Source organism: Rhinatrema bivittatum, chromosome 3, assembly GCF_901001135.1.
Source record: "Rhinatrema bivittatum chromosome 3, aRhiBiv1.1, whole genome shotgun sequence".
In the NCBI taxonomy this organism is placed as follows: domain Eukaryota; kingdom Metazoa; phylum Chordata; class Amphibia; order Gymnophiona; family Rhinatrematidae; genus Rhinatrema; species Rhinatrema bivittatum.
Window position 1 is genome coordinate 326776717 of NC_042617.1, and position 22406 is coordinate 326799122.

The 22406-nt window shown below is 46.4% G+C and overlaps 1 protein-coding gene across 2 annotated transcripts in view; it reads left to right on the forward strand.

Moving 5' to 3' along the window:
• Nucleotides 1-22406, forward strand: part of SEC63 (SEC63 homolog, protein translocation regulator) — a 261114-nt gene that overhangs the window by 137185 nt on the left and 101523 nt on the right. For both annotated transcript variants that reach the window (XM_029595314.1, XM_029595313.1), the window contains exons 13-14: nt 9316-9463; nt 14183-14265. In XM_029595314.1, coding sequence (XP_029451174.1) covers nt 9316-9463; nt 14183-14265 — 231 coding nt within the window. The remainder of the gene's footprint in view (nt 1-9315; nt 9464-14182; nt 14266-22406) is intronic.

Consider the following 22406-nt stretch of genomic DNA (forward strand, 5'->3'; position numbering starts at 1 on the left):
CACCCTTCTACACTCTTATCCGTCACATGGGAGTTCTGTCCATAATGAATCCACAGTGTATGGTTTCTTGCAGCACTTTTTATCCTGCTTGACTAAATCCATGCTTTACATATAGTGCCACTTCTCCACCAATTCAAGCTGCCCTCCTTGCTCAAGGCACGCTACCTTTATTTTATTCTAATTTTAATTAATAATTTGTTTTTAGCTAGTTATCATCTACCGTGTTTCCCCGAAAGTAAGACAGCGTCTTACTTTCTTTTTACCCCAAAAAGTCCCACTATGTCTTACTTTCAGGGTATGTCTTATATTGGAAAAAACCTGTAAGACATCCCCCGAAAGTAAGACGTAGTGTTCAAAAAAAAAAATAAAATTTTTTAAATACCTGTCGGAGGGCCGCGTGGGTCCAGGCGGCCGGCGGTGGGAGCCGGGTGGTCGCGTGTTAAATCTAGGCCGCGGGCGGGTGGGCGCTTGTTCCCGGGGGGGGGGCGGGTGGACGCGCGTTAGTTCGAGACGGCCGGCGGGCGGCGGGTGGTCGCGTGTTACATCTAGGCCGGGTCGCACAGGCGCGCATTCATTCACTGCCGGTGGGGGCTGCCTTGGCAGCCCCCGGCAGCCCCCACCGGCAGTGAATGAATGCGCGCACAGGCCCACAGCGCCTGTGCGACCCCTGCGATTCGGCGCTGGGGGCTGCCGGTGGGGGCTGCTTTCGGCGCTCAAGGCAGTCACATGCCGTCCTACATGGAAACAAGATAAGTGTGGAGACTTCTTTTTAAGAACAAGCGAACTGGGTTGACCGTGAGGGGGAGAGATTTTCGGACACCTTATTCATCGTTCAAGACATTACTTAATAAGCTTAGTTTTCATGATTTAAAAATTTAAAAGACTTTTTTTTTCGACACTCACATTTCACTAAGAATAATACAAATTAAAAACTGTACACATGAACATTCAAGTTATAACCAACATATGGTTATAGCTTATATGAGTGATACCGGACACCAGTGAACATTGCATAATATAGTCCTCTGTTGGTAGTTAATTTGTATATAACCACTCTACTATATCCTGGCGGGATCCTATGTCTACCTCTGTCTCAGCTGCTTCCAGTCTGCCATGCTGGCCTCCAGCAATCAGTCTCATTCTCTGAATTTGTGTGTGTGATGTACTGGGTGCACAATACAACCTTTATTTTATTTTATATTCACTTCAAAGTGGATTAAATTCAGGTAAGATAAGTATTTCCCTATCTCCAGAGTGTTCAGGCAATGGAAAGTAAAATGATTTCCCAAGGTCATAAGGAGCAGCAGTGGGATTTGAATCCTAGTTTCTTGGTACATGGCCCTCTGCTCTAACCCACGTGGCTCTCTGCGCAAAAGGCCAGATAGCCCCCATCTTAATTTTGTTGAGTTGCTAAAATTTTAAAAGCTGTTTAAGTTGTGGGAGCACATCACTAAATTTAAAAAACCCTTAAATTTATTAGATGTATTCATGCTGGTTTGTCCATAACTTAAATTAGAGTTAGGTGCATGTTATAAATCCCTTGTAGCGACCAAGAACAAAGAGATAGTTGTAATAGCAAAAATTCTTTATTTTCACAGTAAGAAGGCCCGACTCTGGCCGGGTTTTGCTCTGTAGAGCTGCTTCAGGGGCTACTAAAATTAAAAATACATAACATCAATATTTAAAAATGACATAAATATTTAAAACATTAAGAGATGTATAGACTTCACCAATAAAATAAATTATAAAAATATAAATAAACATGGTACACACATGGACACAAAATAAAAACATAAATGTAAGGAGTAAAATCAATAATGAATTCAGGACGTTACTTCATTCACAAACTTAAATGATACACAAATGTACAGTGTGTGCTGACAAACCACCGGTGTAAATATAGACCGTGTCTCATACATTTCCTTAAATACCTGGTTTGAAGTATACTCTTTGCACAGAAGGTAGAATGGAGAACACATTCATTTCTTCTAAATTCTTGTCATTTTTGCATATTTGCATATATGCGTCATTTTTGCATATTTAGACTGTATTGTGAACAATATCCAGCAATATAGTATCAGTAGTGTCCTTCAATTCAAAAAAAGGTTGTTTAATTGGGACTGCATGAAGTATGTTAAAATGTACTGCTATTGTGCGAAGGTGCCACGTATAATGGAAATTAAGGAAAAAATAAAAAAATATAATAGAGTAAACAAATTATAAGAAAATAGTGAATAATAAAATGATTATGAAATGTTATCAAAAACAGAATAAAACTATGATTATGAAATGTTAATGAGCAGAATAAAAAGGTACTAAAATGAAAGATCCTTACTAGGAATGCGCTTGTCACCACATTTAGCTCTTAACTGTTTCCTCACAACTTGTAGACATTTGCCTTAAGTTAAAGCAGAATAAACCAAGATCTAAAAATATTAAACAAGCATAAAATAACTAGTTAATCTTACATTATAAGAATACGATTAGATTTTACCTTCGGTGACTTAGCTTACAAGTGTGTCACAGCGATGGACCATAAGTCACAACCAATCTTATAATTTGTTATTCTCTTGATTATATTTTTTTATTTTTTTTCATTGTTCACAATACAGTCTAAATATGGCAAAAATGACGAGAATTTAGAAGAAATTGAATGTGTTCTCCATTCTACCTTCTGTGCAAAGAGTATACTTCACACAGGTATTTAAGGAAATGTATGACACACGGTCTGTATTTACACCGGTGGTTTGTCAGCACACACACACTACATTTGTGTATCATTTAGATTTGTGAATGAAGTAACGTCCTGAATTCATTATTGACATTACTCCTTACATTTGTTGTTCCCTGTACGTACCAGGATCAGTCCAGGACACCTGGGTTGTGACTCCACACCAGTAGATGGAGACAGACTAAAACTTGTGGGCGGAGCATATATGCCCCTGTACCAGTCACAGCCCCTCAGTCTTACTCTGTCTCCAGTAGGTGGTGCAGGTCTGGTCACAGCCCTGTCGGGCCTGATTCTGGTTGTTAGTCAGGTTCGCTTTTGGGTTTTTATTTTCTACTTGGTTTTTTTCTGCAAATTGGGTTTTTGTTTAATTTGGTTAGTTTTAGTCCCGGTTGCCCTGCCTCCCTGGGGAGTTGAGAGGTCCTGAGGGGACTACCCTCCCCAGGTTGAGGCCGCTGCTAGGGTTGAGGACCCGGCTGGTCTAGTAGCAGCGTCAGGGATGACACCGGGGAGCCCGGTTCACTCACCCCTGCAGGACATAGGGCTTTTCAGTACCAGGGACAGCGTTTTTCTCTGTAAAAAAAAAAAAAAAAAAGTGTTTGACTTTTGTTTCTGTCTGCTCTCGGTTGCCTGGCGTTGCGCTCCGTCCCGCTCGGGGGGCGTCGTCGGCAGGGGGGAGGTCGCCGTTTTTGCCGCGGTGATTTTTTTCTTTTTCCTCAGCGCCCCTCGGTGTTTTTTCGGCGCGTCCTTGGTTTCCTGCGGTTTTTGCGATGCCGCGCGGCTCGCAGTGCAGGGCCTGCGGCTCGGCGCGCGCACATCTCTCCCGGGACGGCCTTTGCTCGGCCTGCGTCCCGGGAGACGAGGGATTGTCGGCGGCACCTCGGGGGGCCTGTTCCCGGGTCGTGCGATCGCCGTCGCAGGGGGGGGGGGTCCTCCTGATAGGCCTCCTGACCCGTTCCCGGTCAGCGCGGGAGTGGCGGCCATTTTGTCCACCGGCCGGGTAGTTTCGCGGGAAACGGTGGGGGCCTCGGTTTTACCTCCTACGCTTTCCCCGCGGCGGGGGAGGTCCCCTCGGAGGGGCCCCGGTCCCGGGGGACGTCTGGATGCGATTCCTCGGATTCGGGCGAATTCTCAGAGGATTTGGCGCTTTTGCTGCGCAAAGTTCTCCGTTATAAGCGCGGCAAGCGCAGACGGGGGGACGCCTCGCGCTCGAGGGTCCACCGGTCCCCGCCGCAGAAGAAGACGGCCAGGAGGGTGGCGAAGATCACCCAGAGCGCGGCCCGGGGCAAGCGGCTTCCCCGAGGGGTGCCGCAGGACTCTGATTCCGAAGATACCTCCGGGGCGGACACAGAGGCCTCTGAGGAGCCCCTGCCGGGGGCCGGAACAGCAGCAGCAGATGGCTCGGCGCAGCCAAGTTCAGGTAAAGGAGCGCAGGCCGTCGATGGAGATGACCCCAAGGTGGTGCGTCTGTTCCGCAGAGAGGAACTGTCGCCACTCATTCCGGCCATTCTCCAGGAGCTGGGGATTGAAGCTCCTCCGGTGGTGGTCCGCCAGGAGGCAAATATGGATCCCGTGCTGCTTGGGCTCACAGGGCCGGCGGTCGCCTTTCCTTTTCATTTTTCGTCCACGGATATCCTCTTCAAGGAATGGGATACTCCGGAGTTAGGTCTGAAAGTCAGCAAGGCCATGGACAAACTTTACCCTTTGCCAGAGGACGCGCTAGAGCTCCTCCGACTCCCAAAGGTGGATTCAGCGGTGTCCGCTGTCACGAAGAGGTCTACCATCCCGGTCACGGGAGCGACGAGGAGGCTTCCCAAGCAGACAGATTGGAGGCGGCTATTGCCTATGGAGCTGATGCACTCCATGATCTTTTGCGCACCTCAGCTAGGTCCATGGTGGCAGCGGTGTCGGCACGTCGTCTCCTTTGGCTGCGCAATTGGGCAGCGGATGGCTCTTCCAAGGCTCACCTCGGGGCTTTGCCTTTTAAGGGGAAATTGCTGTTTGGCAAGGAGTTGGACGATTTGATGGTTTCCCTGGGAGAGAACCGAGCGTTTAAGCTGCCAGAGGATAGGGCCCGGTCCAGATCTTCCTTTTCAGGCAGAGCCCGGTTCTGGGGACCCAGGAAGTCAAGGCCGCAAAGATCCTCTGGACCCTCGTATAGACCGTCTTCCTCTCGGAACCCCCAGTGGCAGCAGTCCTTTCGGGGCAAATGTTTTGGCCAACAAGGAGGGGCCCCGTCGGGTGCGGGCTCCAAGCCTTCGCAATGAAGTTCGGCCGGCCCATCCCTCATCGCGTCCTCGGCCCGTTGTTCCAAACGTGGGGGCGCGTCTATCCTTATTCCTCGAGGAATGGGCCAGCGTGACGTCGGATCAGTGGGTCCTCAACGTGATAAAACACGGCTACGAGTTAGATTTTGCTCGCATCCCAACGGACAAATTCCTGGTCTCACCCTGCAAGGATCCCAAGAAGAAGGTGGCGGTGCTAGATACCATCCAAAGACTAGAAAGCTTGGGAGCCATCTCTCCGGTTCCGGCCGATCAGTACGGCAAGGGCCGTTACTCCATTTACTTCATAGTCCCCAAGAAAGACGGCACTTTCCGCCCAATTCTGGATCTGAAAGGAGTCAACAGATGCCTTCGGGTCCCTCACTTCAAGATGGAGACCATTCGTTCGGTGATCGTGGCTGTGCGTCCCGGCGAATTCCTGGCGTCCCTAGATCTCACAGAAGCATACCTTCATGTGGGCATCCATCCAGCTTTTCAGCGGTTCCTGCGGTTTTGCATTCTGGGCAGGCACTTCCAGTTCCGGGCGCTCCCGTTCGGCCTGGCGACAGCGCCTCGGACATTCACGAAAGTGATGGTGGTCGTGGCGGCGCAGTTGCGTCGGGAAGGACTGCTGGTTCACCCTTACCTCGACGATTGGCTGATCCGGGCGAAGTCTCAGAGTCTGTGTCGGCAGGCGGTGTCCAGGGTGTTGCAGCTCTTGCAGTCCCTGGGCTGGGTGGTCAACTACAGCAAGAGTCATCTCGAACCCTCCCAGTCCTTGGAGTATCTTGGAGCCCTTTTCGACACGAAGCGAGGCAAGGTGGTTCTCTCTCAGGCACGGATGTGCAAACTGCAGTCTCAGGTGCTGCGTCTTTTGTCGCTACACCGGCCACGAGTCTGCGATTACCTGACGGTTCTGGGGTCTATGGCATCCACGCTGGCGTTAGTCCCTTGGGCGTTCGCTCATCTACGACGCTGCAGTCCTCATTGCTTTCCCGCTGGAAACCGGTTTCCGAAGATTTCTATCTACCTCTACCTCTCGAGGGTCAGGCGCGATCCAGCCTGAGCTGGTGGCTGGATTCCAAGCATCTCTCCTGTGGAGTGTCCCTTCTGGTGCCCAACTGGACGGTGGTGACCACGGATGCCAGTCTTTCCGGCTGGGGGGCAGTTTGCCAGGGGAAGTCTGTTCAGGGTCTGTGGTCACAGTCGCAGACCCGGTGGTCTATCAACCGGCTGGAGACCAGAGCGGTTCGTTTGGCGCTGCAAGCTTTTCTACCCCTAGTGCGCGGACAGGCGGTCCGGGTGTTGTCGGACAACGCTACCACCGTGGCTTACATCAATCGCCAGGGCGGGTCAAGAAGTCCTCTAGTGGCGGAGGAGGCGCGGCTCTTGATGCTCTGGGCAGAGCGGCATCTCAGCCATCTCGCTGCGTCCCACATAGCAGGGGTCGACAACGTCCAGGCGGATTTTCTCAGCCGTCACCACCTGGATCCCGGAGAGTGGGAGCTGGCGGACGAGGCGTTTCTCTTCATCTGCAGGACTTGGGGAACGCCCCACATGGATCTGATGGCCACGTGGCACAACGCAAAGGCTCCGAGATTTTACAGTCGACGTCGCGAAAGAGGAGCAGAGGGAGTCGACGCGTTGGTGCTTCCCTGGCCGGCGGATGTGCTACTGTATGTGTTCCTGCCGTGGCCCATGATCGGCAAGATCCTGCGGCGCATAGAATTGCACCCGTCCAACGTGATCATGGTGGCGCCGGAGTGGCCATGCCGTCCGTGGTTTGCGGACCTGGTCCAGTTGTCGGTGGCCGCACCTCTTCGCCTACAGGGGTTCGCGGGGCTCCTTCGTCAGGGCCCCGTCTGTTTGGAGGATGCGGCTCACTTCTGTCTCGCGGCATGGCTTTTGAGAGGTATCGGTTGAAGAGAAAAGACTACTCGGATGCGGTCGTTGCTACGTTGCTGAGATCCAGAAAACAGTCTACGTCCCTAGCTTATGTTCGGGTCTGGGTAGTTTTTGAGGAATGGTGCGTGGAGCGGGGTCTGGATCCCACTTCCGCTTCTATTTCCGATATTTTGGCTTTTCTCCAGGCGGGGCTCGCCAAAGGTTTGGCGTGCAATTCCCTTCGGGTCCAAGTGGCGGCGCTTGGGTGTTTGCGTGGTAAGGTCCGGGGGGTCTCTCTGGCTCTCCACCCGGATATCTCCCGTTTTCTTTGGGGGGCTAAACACCTCCGTCCTCCTTTGCGGCTCCCTTGCCCGTCCTGGAACCTCAACTGGGTGCTCTCAGCCTTAGGCTCTGCGCCGTTTGAGCCCCTGAAACGTTCTACGCTCAAGGATCTCACGTTGAAGACCGTATTCCTGGTGGCGATTGCGTCGGCTCGCCGTGTTTCGGAATTACAGGCGCTGTCCTGTAGGGAGCCCTTCATGCGCATTTCCGATTCGGGGGTTTCCTTGCGGACGGTTCCCTCCTTCCTTCCTAAAGTCGTGTCGGCTTTCCATTTGAATCAATCGATTGACCTTCCCGCTTTCGCGGTTGGGGGGTCTTCGGACCCGAAATCGAGAGAATTGCGAAAGCTAGATGTGCGGAGGTCCCTTCTTCGCTATCTCGAGGTCACTAATCCGTTTCGGGTGACGGATCATCTGTTTGTGTTGACTTCGGGTCCAAAGAAAGGTTCTGCGGCGTCCCGCACGACAATTGCCCGTTGGCTCAAGGAAGCCATTGGTTCCGCGTACATTCTGCGCGGAAAATCGCCGCCGATGGGTCTTCGGGCTCATTCGACGCGGTCTCACGCTGCGTCTTGGGCGGAATCTTCTCAGGTGTCGCCTCGAGATTTGCAGGGCGGCTACCTGGAAGTCGTTGCATACCTTCATTAAGCATTACCGGTTGGATGTTCAGGCTACTGATGCTGGGGGATTTGGAGAGAGGGTACTCCGAGTGGGACTCTCTGCTTCCCACCCTCGGTAAGTTAGCTCTGGTACATCCCAGGTGTCCTGGACTGATCCTGGTACGTACAGGGAAAGGAAAATTAGTTTCTTACCTGATAATTTTCGTTCCTGTAGTACCAAGGATCAGTCCAGGATCCCGCCCGCAGTGCTGCGCTATAGTAACGGAGAGTCCGCTCATTATTGTTTCTTTCAGTACGCTGACCCTTGTTTATTCGCTCTCCCGGTTGGGGAGTCTGGTTCCAGTAGGGGTGTTGGATTTCTTTCGTTTCCCTACCAAGTTTGTATGGTTAGTTATGGTTGCCTTATGGCTTTTGTCTACTTTGACATTACGTATGACTGAGGGGCTGTGACTGGTACAGGGGCATATATGCTCCGCCCACAAGTTTTAGTCTGTCTCCATCTACTGGTGCGGAGTCACAACCCAGGTGTCCTGGACTGATCCTTGGTACTACAGGAACGAAAATTATCAGGTAAGAAACTAATTTTCCTTTATGTGTCCGTGTGTACCATGTTTATTCTTTATTTTATTGGTGTGGTCTATATATATCTCTAAATGTTTTAAATATTTGTCATTTTTAAATATGTGTTTTTAATTTTAGTAGCTCCTGAGGCAGCTCTACAAACTCAGAGTTGGGCCTTCTTACTGTGAGAATAAAGAATTTTTGCTATTACACGGCTCTTTGTTCTTGGTCGCTACATGGCTATATTGGATCGGCTTCCGATTTGTTTTTTTGGGTAAATCCCTCCTTGACTCTTATTTGAGCATTTTCCTCCTAATAGGGGTAACAACGTGTAAATCAAAAAATGTGCCTGGGGTGGGAATTAGACACAAGTGATTACTTGTCCAGTTACCAGCAAGTGATCTTTGCAAACTTTCAAAATTACTTTCCCAACACACACACGTGCAGACTGAATTAAATGTAAACCTTAAACTACACACAGGATTAATTCAAGTTCTCAAGCTACCACACAAATATATAAACACAGTCCTAGTTCAACCCTGAAACACCTTCTTTTTCTCTGTAGAGGTTCTTATCCCATGCTTTTTTCATTTTCATACAAACATCTTTGCATAGATGAGAATTTTGTATTGTGTTCTAGGTATTTTATTTATTTATTTATTTATTTATTTATTTAAGGTTTTTTTATACCGGCATTCAAGGTTTAACTAAATCCATTTAAGTAAATGGATTTAGTTTTGGGGTTTTTTTTATAACTTTTCAAATTGAACTAGTTTGTTTTTTTACTTTAATGCTGTTTGATCTTAGACTGTGCTAGTTCTGCTGTCGGTGAAACTGTGAAGAAGGGTATTTTGTTAATATTAGTATTCTGTTTTATTATTTAACCTTTTTATTTATTTTCTGCTTTTTGGTTATAGTACAAGATTAAAAGTATTCAGGACTTAGTGAGTTTGAAAGAGTCAGATCGCCACAGCTTGCTGCACTTCCTGGAAGAAGAAAAGTACGAAGAGGTAATGACTGTCCTGGGCAGTTTTCCGCACATCACCATGGAAATCAAACCACAGGGTAAGCAGCAGATTCTAAAAATGTAATTTTTTCATAATTTGATTTAATTTATGTTCTACTTTCAAGACTGGATAGCCACTTCAAAGCAGATTACAGTCAGGTACTGTATTGGGTATTTCTCTAGATGGCTTACAATCTAAGGGGCTCAAACACTAATCTGCAGCATTGAGCCCTCTCTTTGTGATTCCCGTGGGATATTTCCTTGCAGTTAACGCAGGAAAAAATACCATGGTGGTAAAATGGCTCCCAAAGAACATGAGATGGTGGCTCCAGAACTGTGAGGCCACCATTGCTTAAAAGAGCCAACAGCCCCAAATATGATATACACACCCCCTCTCCCCTGAATGTACTGGAAACCCCGGGGGTTTGCATAGGCCCTCAGTCCCACCCATCCCCTGCTGCCCTTGGGGGCTGGATTTTTTAAAATGAATTAGGGTTTGTTGGAAGGACCTGACATTGATACAAAAAATTAATTTTTCCTCTATTTTGACAGCAGGCCGTCTCCTGGGGTAGATGGGGGTGCAGTGGCATGGGGGGGGGGGGGGGTCCATGGCGATCCCCAGGTTTTTTTCAGTTATTTTGGGAGGGGGGGTGTTGGGTGCTTACAGTTGTTGGCTCCTTCAAGACAGGGCTCTGGCAGTAATGGGACATGCATTAATGTCCCATTGCTCCCGGAGGAAGTTAGCTACAATTTTCATGTTAAACCATGTGGCTTGTGAATTTTTTCAGCATGCTACATTATTTGCTTTGCATCTTTAGGGTAACTGTGAGCATGCTGGAGCCGAAATAATGTGAGGTATTTGAAATACCTCGCATTATCCCTGAGTTAGGGCATTTACCATGTGAAAAACAGTTTCTTGCATAGTAAATGGCCTAATGCAGGTTAGTGAATGAGCCCCTAAGTTTGTGCCTGAGACAATGGAGGTTGAAGGGATTTGCCTGAGATTACAAGCAGTGTCAAGATTTGAACCTGGCTACCCTGATTGTTAGCCCAGCGGTAAGAGGAGCAGGCTATCCTCTACTAATCAGTCTAAAAGTTACCCTCCCTTAACCACGCCTGACTGCCTTGTGCTGTTCCTTTAAGAACATAAGAAATTGCCATGCTGGGTCAGACCAAGGGTCCATCAAGCCCAGCATCCTGTTTCCAAGAGAGGCCAAACCAGGCCACAAGAACCTGGCAAGAACCCAAACACTAAGAAGATCCCATTCTACTGATGCCAGTAATAGCAGAGGCTATTCCCTAAGTCAATTTGATAAATAGCAGTTAATGGACTTCTCCTCCAAGAACTTTTCCAAACCTTTTTTAAACCCAGCTATACTAACTGCACTAACCACATCCTCTGGCAACGAATTCCAGAGCTTAATTGTGCGTTGAGTGAAAAAGAATTTTCTCAGATTAGTCTTAAATGTGCTACTTGCTAATTTCCTGGAGTGCCCCCTAGTCCTTCTATTATCCAAAAGTGTAAATAACCGATTCACATCTACTATAATGAAGGAAATTTTGCTGATTGAAATATTCTTAAAATTTATGGTAGATGGATTTTCCAAGAGAGCTCATGGATTGGACTATGTCTGGCCATAAGTGGAATTTGGTATGGGTCGCTGCAGTATAGGCAACATTTTGAATTATGGGCTACTTTGTCACGATTTATTTATTTATTTAAAATTATTTATATGCCGCATTCTTCAATAGGGGTAGATGGAAGCAGTTTCCAAAAATACATATATAATAAAACATAAAACATAAACAATAAATATAAAACAAAAAACATAAACAATAAGAAACTCATAATAAACATTGAGAAAACCGAATTAATAATCCTAGACAAAAAGTCAGTGAAGCTCCCTTACAACCTCTCAAAATGGAAGACCCTAAAACGTCTCTCCTGTTAGCCACACTTGAAACCTAGGAATAACCATAGACAAAGAACTATGATATAAAAACCCACATAACAAATAAAATCAAAGAAGGATACCTCAAATTACTCACACTCAGGTGTCTTAACCCTTTTCTCACACTGAAAGATTTCAGAACAGTACTACACCTACTCATATTTTCCAACCTAGACTACTGCAATGCATTACTCTTTGGCCTACCTCTTACTACCATCCGTCCGCTACAAATACTACAGAACACAGCAGCCAGAATTCTTACTGGAACAAAGAAACATGAGCATATCACACCAACCCTCATCTCTCTACACTGGCTCCCAATAAAATACAGAATAGAATATAAAGTTCTAACAATCCTTCCTAAAATAATTACAGGACAACAAAACTACTGGCTGAACAATTACATCGTACCCCACGCTCCAAAAAGGAACCTTCGATCAACTAACAAATGCCTCCTCAAAATACCTCAAGTAAGATCCACTCATCTGAACACAACTCGTGATAGAGCTATATCCATCGCCAGCCCCACCCTATGGAACTCATTACCATTCAAAATAACTCAATCAGATAGCAAAACCTTTAAAAAAGATTTGAAAACATGGTTTTTCACCAGAGCCTATGCTAATGATCTCATCCAGCAGCACAACCAGAATCCCACACAACCAACCTCCAAGAAAAATACACATCCTCAGAGAAACATAAAAGCATCTAAGACAGCTTAATAATATACAAGACAATACACAACCCCACATACAAATGGAGTTTATAACTATTTAAACTATATATTGGTGGTAAGGCCGGGGATTGAACCCGGGTATAATCAACAATAGTCACCATGATGTAATTTCTATTTAACAAATATGAGGTAACGATGTTTTTTCTAATATGATTCAACTTTTTGTTTAATGTGACTTCTGTAAACTATTTTGTTTAATGCGACTACTGTAAACAGTTATGGTGAAACTGACGGTATACAAAAACATGTTAAATAAAAAAATAAATAAAACTTAGCTATCATTAGAGCATAATAAAGCATAAAACAACTTGCATAGCTTAATGCAGAATAAAGTTAGCTGCAGCTTCCATCAGTGTGGAAACAGGTGATCTCTAGAAGTCCCACTTAGATTATATTTCTTTTGTCAAACAGGATTAAATTATCCATAACTAGTGTATGATGTCATCTGATGATGCCAGCACAGATCCAGCTCTTATCACTCAGAAGTCTTTCTGAGCGTGCTTGGGAGTTTCCACATGGTCACTTTCTTGTGAGCCTCTCAATATTTCTTTGTTCAAACTAGTGCATGGATGGACTGACTTCCACTTGAATCAGTCGGTGGAGTTGCCGGTTTTCCCAGATTTGGATCCTGGGTCACCTCAGGATCACGACTTGAAGTTGGATGTCCGGTGGATTCTCCTTCACTATTTGGAAGCTACTAATCACTTCAGGTTGTCGGACCATCTCTTTGTCCTCTGGAGCAGTCCTAAGAAAGGGCATAAGGCATCCAAGGCTACTATTGCCCGTTGGTTGAAGGAAGCAATCGCTTCAACATATATCTGTCATGGCCGAGCAGTACTAGATGGTTTAAAAGCTCATTTGGTCCGCTCTCAAGCTGCATCTTGGGCAGAGTGTCAGCTGGTCTCACCGCTGGAGATAGGTAGAGCAGCGATTTGGAAGTCTTTGCACACTTTTGCCAGGCATTATCAAAGAGACGACCGGGCTCCGGATGCCGACTGTCAATGGAGATGCCGACTCTGATCTAGATCTCTTAGACAACAGGCTTCTCAATTTTGATTTGACTGAATTTTCTTCTGATAGTGCACCTTTACTACCAGTCAGTAAATTGTCCAGTTTTAATAGTTATCCCTCTGCTGCAGTTCAACTGCTACTAAAGCAGGTGGATTGTTCTTCCTGCCTAGATCCTTTACAATTTGTTGTGGAAAAATCCGCATTTAGATTTGCATCCTATTATGACATCCATTATAAATAATAATCCTATTTCAGGATTTCATGATCCTGCTTTAAAATCTGCAAAGATTAGGCCGGTTCAGAAAAGCTGAACTCAGATTTGGAGGACTTGAGTAATTACAAACCCATTTCTGGTTTTTCATCTCTTGCTAAAATTATTGAAAAGGTTGTTCTGTCTCAACTTCATGATTCTCAACAAGACCCTGGCAAAGCAAGGCCTTTTTTTAAATGCTTGCAATGCCAATATGTGCCAATGTTTATGAATAATAAACTATTGCTTTTGATTTCTCGAAATATATTAATATACAGTTAACATGACATGTCACTGTTAGATTTCATTGAAACACACAACTTGATTTAGGGGTGCCTAAACTCTTACACACAACTGCACCTGAATTGCAATTTGCCTTGAGCACAGGTTTGGAAAGGTGAGTTAATAACTCAAAATACAGCACAGCTGAAGTGTGGACTCTGTGGTGGCAGGAAGAGCATATAGCTAATGAAAGGGTCATAACTTTTCTTACAAAATGTGTGTGTGTGTGTAGAAATAAAAAACAGCAATGTGTTAGAAAAAAAACAAAAAAGGACATGGCCAGGCCAAGACAGAGGTACATTTCTATTTTGAGGACCCCCAGCTGTCATTGCTGTTTACCATGGACCTGATATTTCACCAGCTGATCTAGTAACAGAGTGGAAACTTTGCTGAAATGTTTTTTGTTGACAGTTTTTGGTATGTTTGATTTCATCTTTGCATCCTTTTCCAGCACTTGGCTGGTTTCATGATTTATTTTTGTCCCTGCCGAGTTAGGTTGCGGTACAGGACGCAGCAGAATATTCATGTATCTCTTCTCTCTTTGTAGTGCTAGATGATGAAGACAGCAATAACATCACAGTGGGATCGCTTGTCACTGTCTTGGTCACACTGACAAGACAAACAATGGCGGTGAGTATCTATCTGACAGTCACAGCTTTGTGTCTGTAAGGATACTTTCTATTGTTCCGCCCCCCCCCCCCCCCCTTAAGAACATAAGAAATTGCCATACTGGATCAGACCAAAGGTCCATCAAGCCCAGCATCCTGTTTCCAACAATGGCCAATCCAGGCTACAAGTACCTGGCAAAGTACCCAAACACTAAGTAGATCCATGCTACTGATGCTAGCTATAGCAGTGGCTATTCTCCCTTTAAATAAATCATTACATTTCCTCCCTAGTATCAAATCTGTGCATTGGAAAGAATGAAACCTAGAAAATGAATATCTTTCAGGTTACTGTTATATTATGTTCTCCACAAATAACCCCTGTCATCTGTAAGGGTGACTATCTCGCATTGTGTAAGGAACAGGATTGGGAATGAAACCTGTAATCACCGTAGACACCGCAAAGTGTCTGTTCCAACTGTTATTTGCTGTTCTTAAACCTGGTGATTGTACTGGATTTCAGTAATACTACAACTGTTGAAGCCAGGCTTCTGATGTCACTGTGGGAGTGAAGTTTCTTGTATTATCTATTTTTATTTAATGCCACCTTTCCATTTTAACAATATCCAGGGCAAATTCACAAAATCAGAACTCTGTAATATGAATACAAGAGCTCCAGGTGAGCATTGTGGCGCACGTGTGCATGCTTCTGCATAGTGAATGGAGCCCAAGGACAGTCCAGTGCTCCACTGAAAGAGGAAATTTCAGGCTGTGCAAGGTTGATGGCGGGACCAGTACTGCTGTAGGAACAGTAGTGGTGCAGGGTCGGGGCTGGTGGAATTAGCACAGCAGTGGTGGTGCAGGGCCAAGGTCAGAGGGATCAGCACTGCAGTGGAACCAGCATCAGAAAGGCTGGTGGAATTTCCCAGGCCCCACTAGCTGAAGAGGACAGATGTATGCAAATAGAACAAGGCTAGTGGGATTTCCCAGGCTCTACAAGTGGCATGAAGCCAAGGTGAGACGGGAAGGAGAGGGGATGAATGGGGGCTGGGGTGAGTGAGAGAAGGGAGGGGGGGACAAGTGGAAAGTGCTAGGGCGAAATTGTGTATGCACCCTTCCTCCCTCACATGCACACAAGCACCCCCTTACCCCAACTGCTCAAACACAAAAATCCCACCTTCACCTTTACACTAAACTTCTGCAGGACTGGGCGGTACTTCGCACTCACCCTAAATTCTTACCTAAGGTAGTATCAGAGTTTCATCTCAATCAATCCATTGTACTACCTACCTTCTTTCCCAGGCCCTATTCCAATCCAGGAGAGCAGGCTCCGCATACCCTTGACTGCAAACTGCAAACGAGTTCTAGCGTTTGCAGTCAAGGGTATGCGGAGCTGCCCACAGGAAGCTGCCCACAGGAAGAGCACTCAATTATTTGTGTCTTTCCATTCTAACAAATTGGGGCAGCCTGTGGGGAAGCAGACTCTCTCTTCCTGGCTAGCGGACTGCATATCCTTTTGCTATCGGCAAGTGGCATTCCACTCCAAGACCATGTTAAAGCACACTCTGTGAGGGCTATGGCGACTTGAGTAGCAGACCTACGATCGGTGCCGCTTCCTGACATTTGCAGGGCTGCAACTTGGAGTTCTCTCCATACTTTTACAGCCCACTATTGCTTAGACAAAGCCGGAAGACAAGATTCCATCTTCGGCCAATCTGTCCTGCGTAACCTATTTCCAACGTGATGTACCAACACCCTTCCGCCTGCCCGGTGGGGTTTAGGATGCCCTCTACCAAATTCCACCCCAGTTGTTGTGCCTGTTGTACGCCATTTGGTGCATGTTCGGACATCCTCAGCTCGGTACTCACCCATATGTGAGGACTACCATCCTCCTTGTCCTGTGAGAAAGCAAATGTTGCTTACCTGTATCTGGTGTTCTCACAGGACAGCAGGATGTTAGTCCTCACGAAACCTGCCCGCCACCTCGTGGTGTTGGGTTTGTTTTATTATTTTATTTTTCGGCACTACCTGTAGCTTTTAAATAAGACTGAAGAGGGATCCCTGCTGGCTGCAGGGTTGGTGCCATGCTGGGCATGCCTAGTAGGGGCCAGTCAAAGTTCAAGAAACTTTGACAAAAGTGTTCCGTGATTGGGCTTCATCCTGTGATGTTACCCATATGTGAGGACTGATATCCTGCTGCCTGTGAGAACACCTGTTACAGGTAAGCAACATTTGCTATCTGAAATCTGGATGACTGGTTCATTTGTGCAAAATCAGATGACCTCCGTCAACAATCAGTACAAAAGGTATTGATACACTTGAAGTCTCTAGGATGGTTGGACCTAGCAACGAGCCATTTAGTTCTTACAAACTCTGGGGTATCAGGGAGCTCAGTTTGACACGCTAGCAGAGAGAGTGTTTCTCACAGAGAGAGATTGCTGAAATTGTAGATTCAGATTAGGCTTCTGCTAGAGCTTTTGGTGTCCAGGGTCTGGGACTATTTACAGGTCCTGGGTTCTATGGATTCGACATTAGAATTAATGCATTAGGCTTGGCACATATGCAGCGTCTGCAGGAGCTCTTCTCTCCCACTGGAATCCGTTATTGAATAGTTTCATCTTCCTTATCCATTAGAGAGGGAAGCCAGGGACAATCTTTTGTAGTGACTGGCTTACACAACTCTAGAGTGTGGTGTGGAATTGGAGATTCCGAATTGGATAATACTCACTATCGATGCAAGCCTTTCTGGATGGAGGGCAGCGTGGCAAGATCAGTCAGCGCAAGGCCAGTGGTTGAAACAGGAGGCCTCATGGCCTGTCAATCGGTTTGAGACGAGCGGTGCATTTTGCATTGCTTACCTATCTGCCAAGGTTGCATGGCCATCCAGTACGGATCCTCTTGATCAATGCGGCGATGGTGAACTACATTAAGGCAGAATCAAGAATCAGGCAGTAACTTGAGAGGTCCCAGAGTTGAGAAGAGCAGCAATTGGCGAGGCTGGCTGCGTCTCACATAGCCGGAGTGAACAACATTCACGCGGGTTTTATCAGTCAGATAAAGTTAGACCCAGGGAATGGGAGCTGTCGGAGGCAGCGATGTCTCATTCACGGAAGATGGGGGTATCCCAACCAAAGAACACCAAGGTGTTGTGGTTTTACAGCTGCTGAACAGAACACGGTACATAAGAACATAAGAAATGCCATACTGGGTCAGACCAAGGATCCATCAAGCCCAGTATCCTGTTTCCAACAGTGGCCAATTCAAGTCACAAGTACCTGGCAAGTACCCAAACATTAGATAACAAGCTACTATTGCTTATTAATTGCCGTAATAGCAGTTTATGGATTTATCCTCTAGGAACTTATCCAAATCTTTTTTAAAACCAGTTACACTAACTATTGTAACCACATCCTCTGACAATGAATCTGAGCTCTGGTGCTGCCATGGACTTAAATGATTCTTCTTTCTCTTCCCTCCTGTGGCCTCTGGTGGACAAGGGGTTACAGCGGATAGAGAAACATCCAGGCAATGTGATCCTGGTAGCTCCAGAATGGCCACATCATCCATGTTTCCTAGATCTGATCAACATGGCAATAGACGGGACCCTGAGGTTCGAACACTGACTGTTTTCCACCAGGGCCCAATATTTTTGGGTCAGGCAGATCACTTCTTTTCATGGCTTCGTGTCTGAGATGGAGGGGATATTCCGAAGTGGTTATTTCCACCTTATTACAGGCTAGGTAATCTTCTATATCCTTGACGTATGTTCGAATTTGGAGGATCTTCGAGTCCTGGTCTGCTGTTGACGGAGTGCAGCCTCAGTCTGTTCAGGCTAGGGTGTTGCATATTTTGGCTTGTCTACAGAAAGATTCTGGTCAAGGGACTGGCCTTTAACTCTCTGAAAGTCCAGGTAGCGATACTAGGTTATCTCCGGGGTAAGGTGCAAGGGTATCCTCTGTCCGCACATCCAGATGTTATACGGTTCCTTCAGGGAGCTAAGAACTTGCATCCTCAGGTGCAGAACACGTCTCCATCTTGGAATCTGAATCTAGTCCTTAGAGGTTTGTGTGAGGCTCGGTTTGAACCTCTAAAGAGAGCTACGGTTAAGAACTTGACTCTTAAAGTTGTTTTCTTGGTGGCTATTTGTTCAGCCAGGAGAATTTTGGAGCTCCAGGCGCTGTGGTGTCAAGACCCTTTCCTACAGATGTCTGATTTTTTTCTGCCTGAGGTAGTCGTAGTGTTCCACCTTAGACAGAGCTTCCAGCTTTTATGGATTTGGATTCATCTATGCCTCACATGATGGAACTTAGGCTCTTAGATTGGAGGCATGCTTCAGGAACTCGGTTGGGTCGTAAACCTGGACAAAAGCAGTCTCAAATCCTCCCAATCCTTGGAATATCTGGGAGTCCAGTTTGACACCAAGCAGGGCAAGGTCTCCCTACCAACCACGTGGATAAGGAAGTTGATGTCCCAAGTGTGTCTGAACACGATACGCCCGACAGTGTGGAGCTATCTTCAAGTCCTCGGTTTGATGGCAGCAACCCTGGAAGTAGTGCCATGGGCGAGGGCAGACATGTGACCATTTCAGCGCTCTCTGCTGTCACGTTGGAACCCGCTGTCTCAAGACTATTTGATTTGCCTCCACTTACCGATGGAAGTATGCTCTCGACTCCAGTGGAGGCTGCAGGAAGCTCATCTGGGCAGGGATGTATCCCTTCCCCTCCGAACTGGCTTGTCCTCACGACAGACGCAAGCCTCCGGGGCTGGGGAGCTCACTGTCAGGAACTGATGGCCCAGGGGTGTTGGACCAAGGAAAAGGCCCTCTGGAACATAAACTGCCTGGAAGCCCGGGTAGTCAGATTGGCGTGTCTACAATTCAGCCACATACTCCAGGGTCAAGTAGTCTGCGTAATGTTGGACAGCGCAACAGCGGTAGCCTACATCAACTGCCAGGGTGGAATCAAAAGCCAGCAAGTGTCACAGGAGATAGATCTCCTTATGGAATGGGCGGAAATACATCTACAGATGATATCAGTTTCCCACATCGTAGGAAAAGACAACGTCAGAGCAGACTTTCTAAGCAGGGAGAGTCTGGATCCAGGAGAGTGGGCATTGTCGGCCAAAGCCTTTCAGCTGGTAGTAGATTGCTGGGGGTCTCCCATCCATCGACCTGCTGGCTGCATCTCACAATGTGAAGGTTCCCCGTTTCTTCAGTCGCAGAAGAGATCAGTTGACCCTGATGATTGACACACTTGTTCAGACCTGGTCAGAGGAGGAGCTGCTATACGCCTTCCCTCCGAGGCCCCTCCTAGGCAGAGTCACTCGCAGAATCAAGAGTCACAGGGGGTCAGTCCTACTAGTAGCTCTAGATTGGTCCGGGCATCCGTGGTATGTGAAGACCCCTGGGGGAGACCCCTGTGTCTCCCACCACACAGGGACCGGTTTTTCATGAGAATCTGATTTGATTCAATATTATGGTCTAGCCCTTGAAAAGGCTTGCCTGATGAAGCGTGGATATTCTGTGGCAGTAATTGCCACCTTACTCCGTGCATGGAAGTTCTCTACATCCCTAGCGTATGTGCGGGTCTGGAGATTATTTGAAGCCTGGTGCAAGGAACGCGGTGTTTACCCTCGGATGGTCAAAATTCCATTAATTCTGGAAGTTTTGCAGGACGGCTTGAATAAAGGTTTGATCCTTAACTCCTTGAAGCTCCAGGTAGCAACTCTCTCCAGTTTCAGGGGCGAGGTGCATGGAACCCGCCTGTCAGCTCATCTGGACATGGCCCATTTTCTGAAAGGGGTGAATCACTTCCGGCCATCCCTACGGTGGCCGGTTCCTCTTGGAATCTTAATCTAGTATTGGAGTTTTTGGCAGGGCCCTCCTTTTGGATGCTGCACATCTTTCCTTGCGTTTATTAACCCTGAAAACTGTGTTCCTGGTGGCTATATGCTCGGCACGCTGCATCTTTGAACTGCAGGCATTGTCATATCTGGAAACATTCCTCCGAATAACTCCAGGAGTATTACAGCTTCTTTCCATCCTTCTTGCCCAAGGTAGTCTCGAGTTTCATTTGAATCAATCCATTTGAATCAATCCATTTTGTTGCCATCCCTAGATATGCACAAGGTCTTGGAAGAAATCTGCCTCCTCCGCCATTTGAATGTCAGTAGGCTTTTAATGCGGTATCTGGAAGCTTCACTTCACTGAAAGATGGACCGCCTGTTTGTCCTTAATGGTGGAAGGAAGCAGGGCAAACTAGCTTCGTGGACTACCATAGCTCACTAGAATAAGGAGGTGGTCACAGGAGCCTGTGTGGAGGCAGGAAATCCATTACACCTTCAGGTTAAAGCTTATTCCACTAGGGCTCAGGCAGTCTCGTGGGCGGAGACTAGACTGCTGACTCCTGTAGACATATGCCGAGAGGCGACGTGGTCCTCCTTTACCTTCTCCAGGTTCTATCGTCTGGACCTTTGGGCCCGGGAGGATGCAGCCTTTGCAAGGGAGCCTTTGCAAGGGAGGCTGCCTGCGGTCCCCCTTTGCAAGGGGGACCGCAGGCAGCCTCCCACCCCGATAGGGAATAGCTTTTGTACATCCCATTGGTCCTGAGTCCATCTGGCTACATGTTAAGAAATGGAGAAATTACTTAACTAGTAATTTCGTTTTCCTTAGTGTAGACAGATAGACCCAACATCCCATCCACACCCCCCCCCCCCCCCCCTCAGCTGCCCAAGAACGGTGTCAAGGATTCACCCGTGGAGTGGATATCAATTCCAAGACGAGAAAGCCGTCATCCAGTCCCTAGATCAGGGCATCTAATCTTACTGGGGTTCAGTGTTTGGTTGAATACAGTTACGATTATCCGTTTTTAATCAAGTATACAATATACAATCAAGAAATGCAATGGTTCTCTGACCATTTTACATTCCACAAATCCAATAAACCTACAAGAACAATACACCAAGCCAAACTTAAGACTCCCACTCTCAAACAAATTAAACATGTTTCCACAAGAAAACGATCATTTACTTTAGCAGGAATAAACATCTGGAATAAAATGCCTTCAGACCTGCGCCTGGAGCCTTGCATCAAGAAATTCAAACAAAACTTAAACTTGGCTCTTCAGAGAAGCTTATACATAATGTCCTCAGACTCCTCAAACAGCCAACCTACTTCAAACAGCCTCCCTCTTCCTCCACCCTGTCACCATCCTATTAACTATGTAAAAACTATGTAAAAACCATCCTATTAACTATGTAAAAACTTCATTTTTTATTCTGTTCTATGTAAACCGCTAAATGTAGCGATAGTTACTGTTCCTTGTGAACCGGGGTGATGTGTATATTATACAGGAACCTCCGGTATATAATTATTTTAAATAAATAAATAACTAGTTTCTCTCCCCCCCCCCCCCCCCCCCCCACTGCCCTTCTTTTGCACTACTTCTGCCTTCCTCTGCCTGTAGGTACCTATTTATACATAGATTGTATATTTTATATGTACATAATACACCGAAGTTTATACTGTTGGTAATTACACATAGTATCTCCCATAAGATTAGATGGGATTCAATTGTATTATATGTTGTTTCATTGCCTTGTTTATTGATAGATGCTTGTTTTTATTGAATTGATTGTAAAGCCTGTTGCTAAATTATTGTTCATTGTAAACCGAGGTGATGTTTGTAACGTTCCGCGGTATATAAAAAACCTTTAAATAAATAAATACATTTTTATCAAGTTTTTTTCTATAGTATGTCCACGGTGGCTTTTGAAGAGAATACTGAAGGGCAGAGGTCACTTCAGGGGTGTGTCTAGGGTAATGTCAGCTTTGAAATCTGAGTTATCTCCATCTGCTGGCAGGGGAGCATAAATCTACTGGTCCTGAGTCCATCTGTCTACATTAAGGAAAACTAAATTATCAGGTAATTTCTCCATTTTAAATGATTAAGTACCTCGCTTGGTTGAGGGCCATGTTTAACTCACCTGCTCTTAGGAAGGAATTTTTAATATGTTTAAGATGCTTTCAGGTGTTTTGTGCTTTGTGTTACTGAATTGCTGTAGAGTTCACAGGGCCATAAGTAGGGTGGTGGTAGTAAATTAATCCTCTGTCTCCATGTGCTGGCAGGGGCAAAACCCTTGCATTCTGGACTGGTCTGGTAGGGTTCA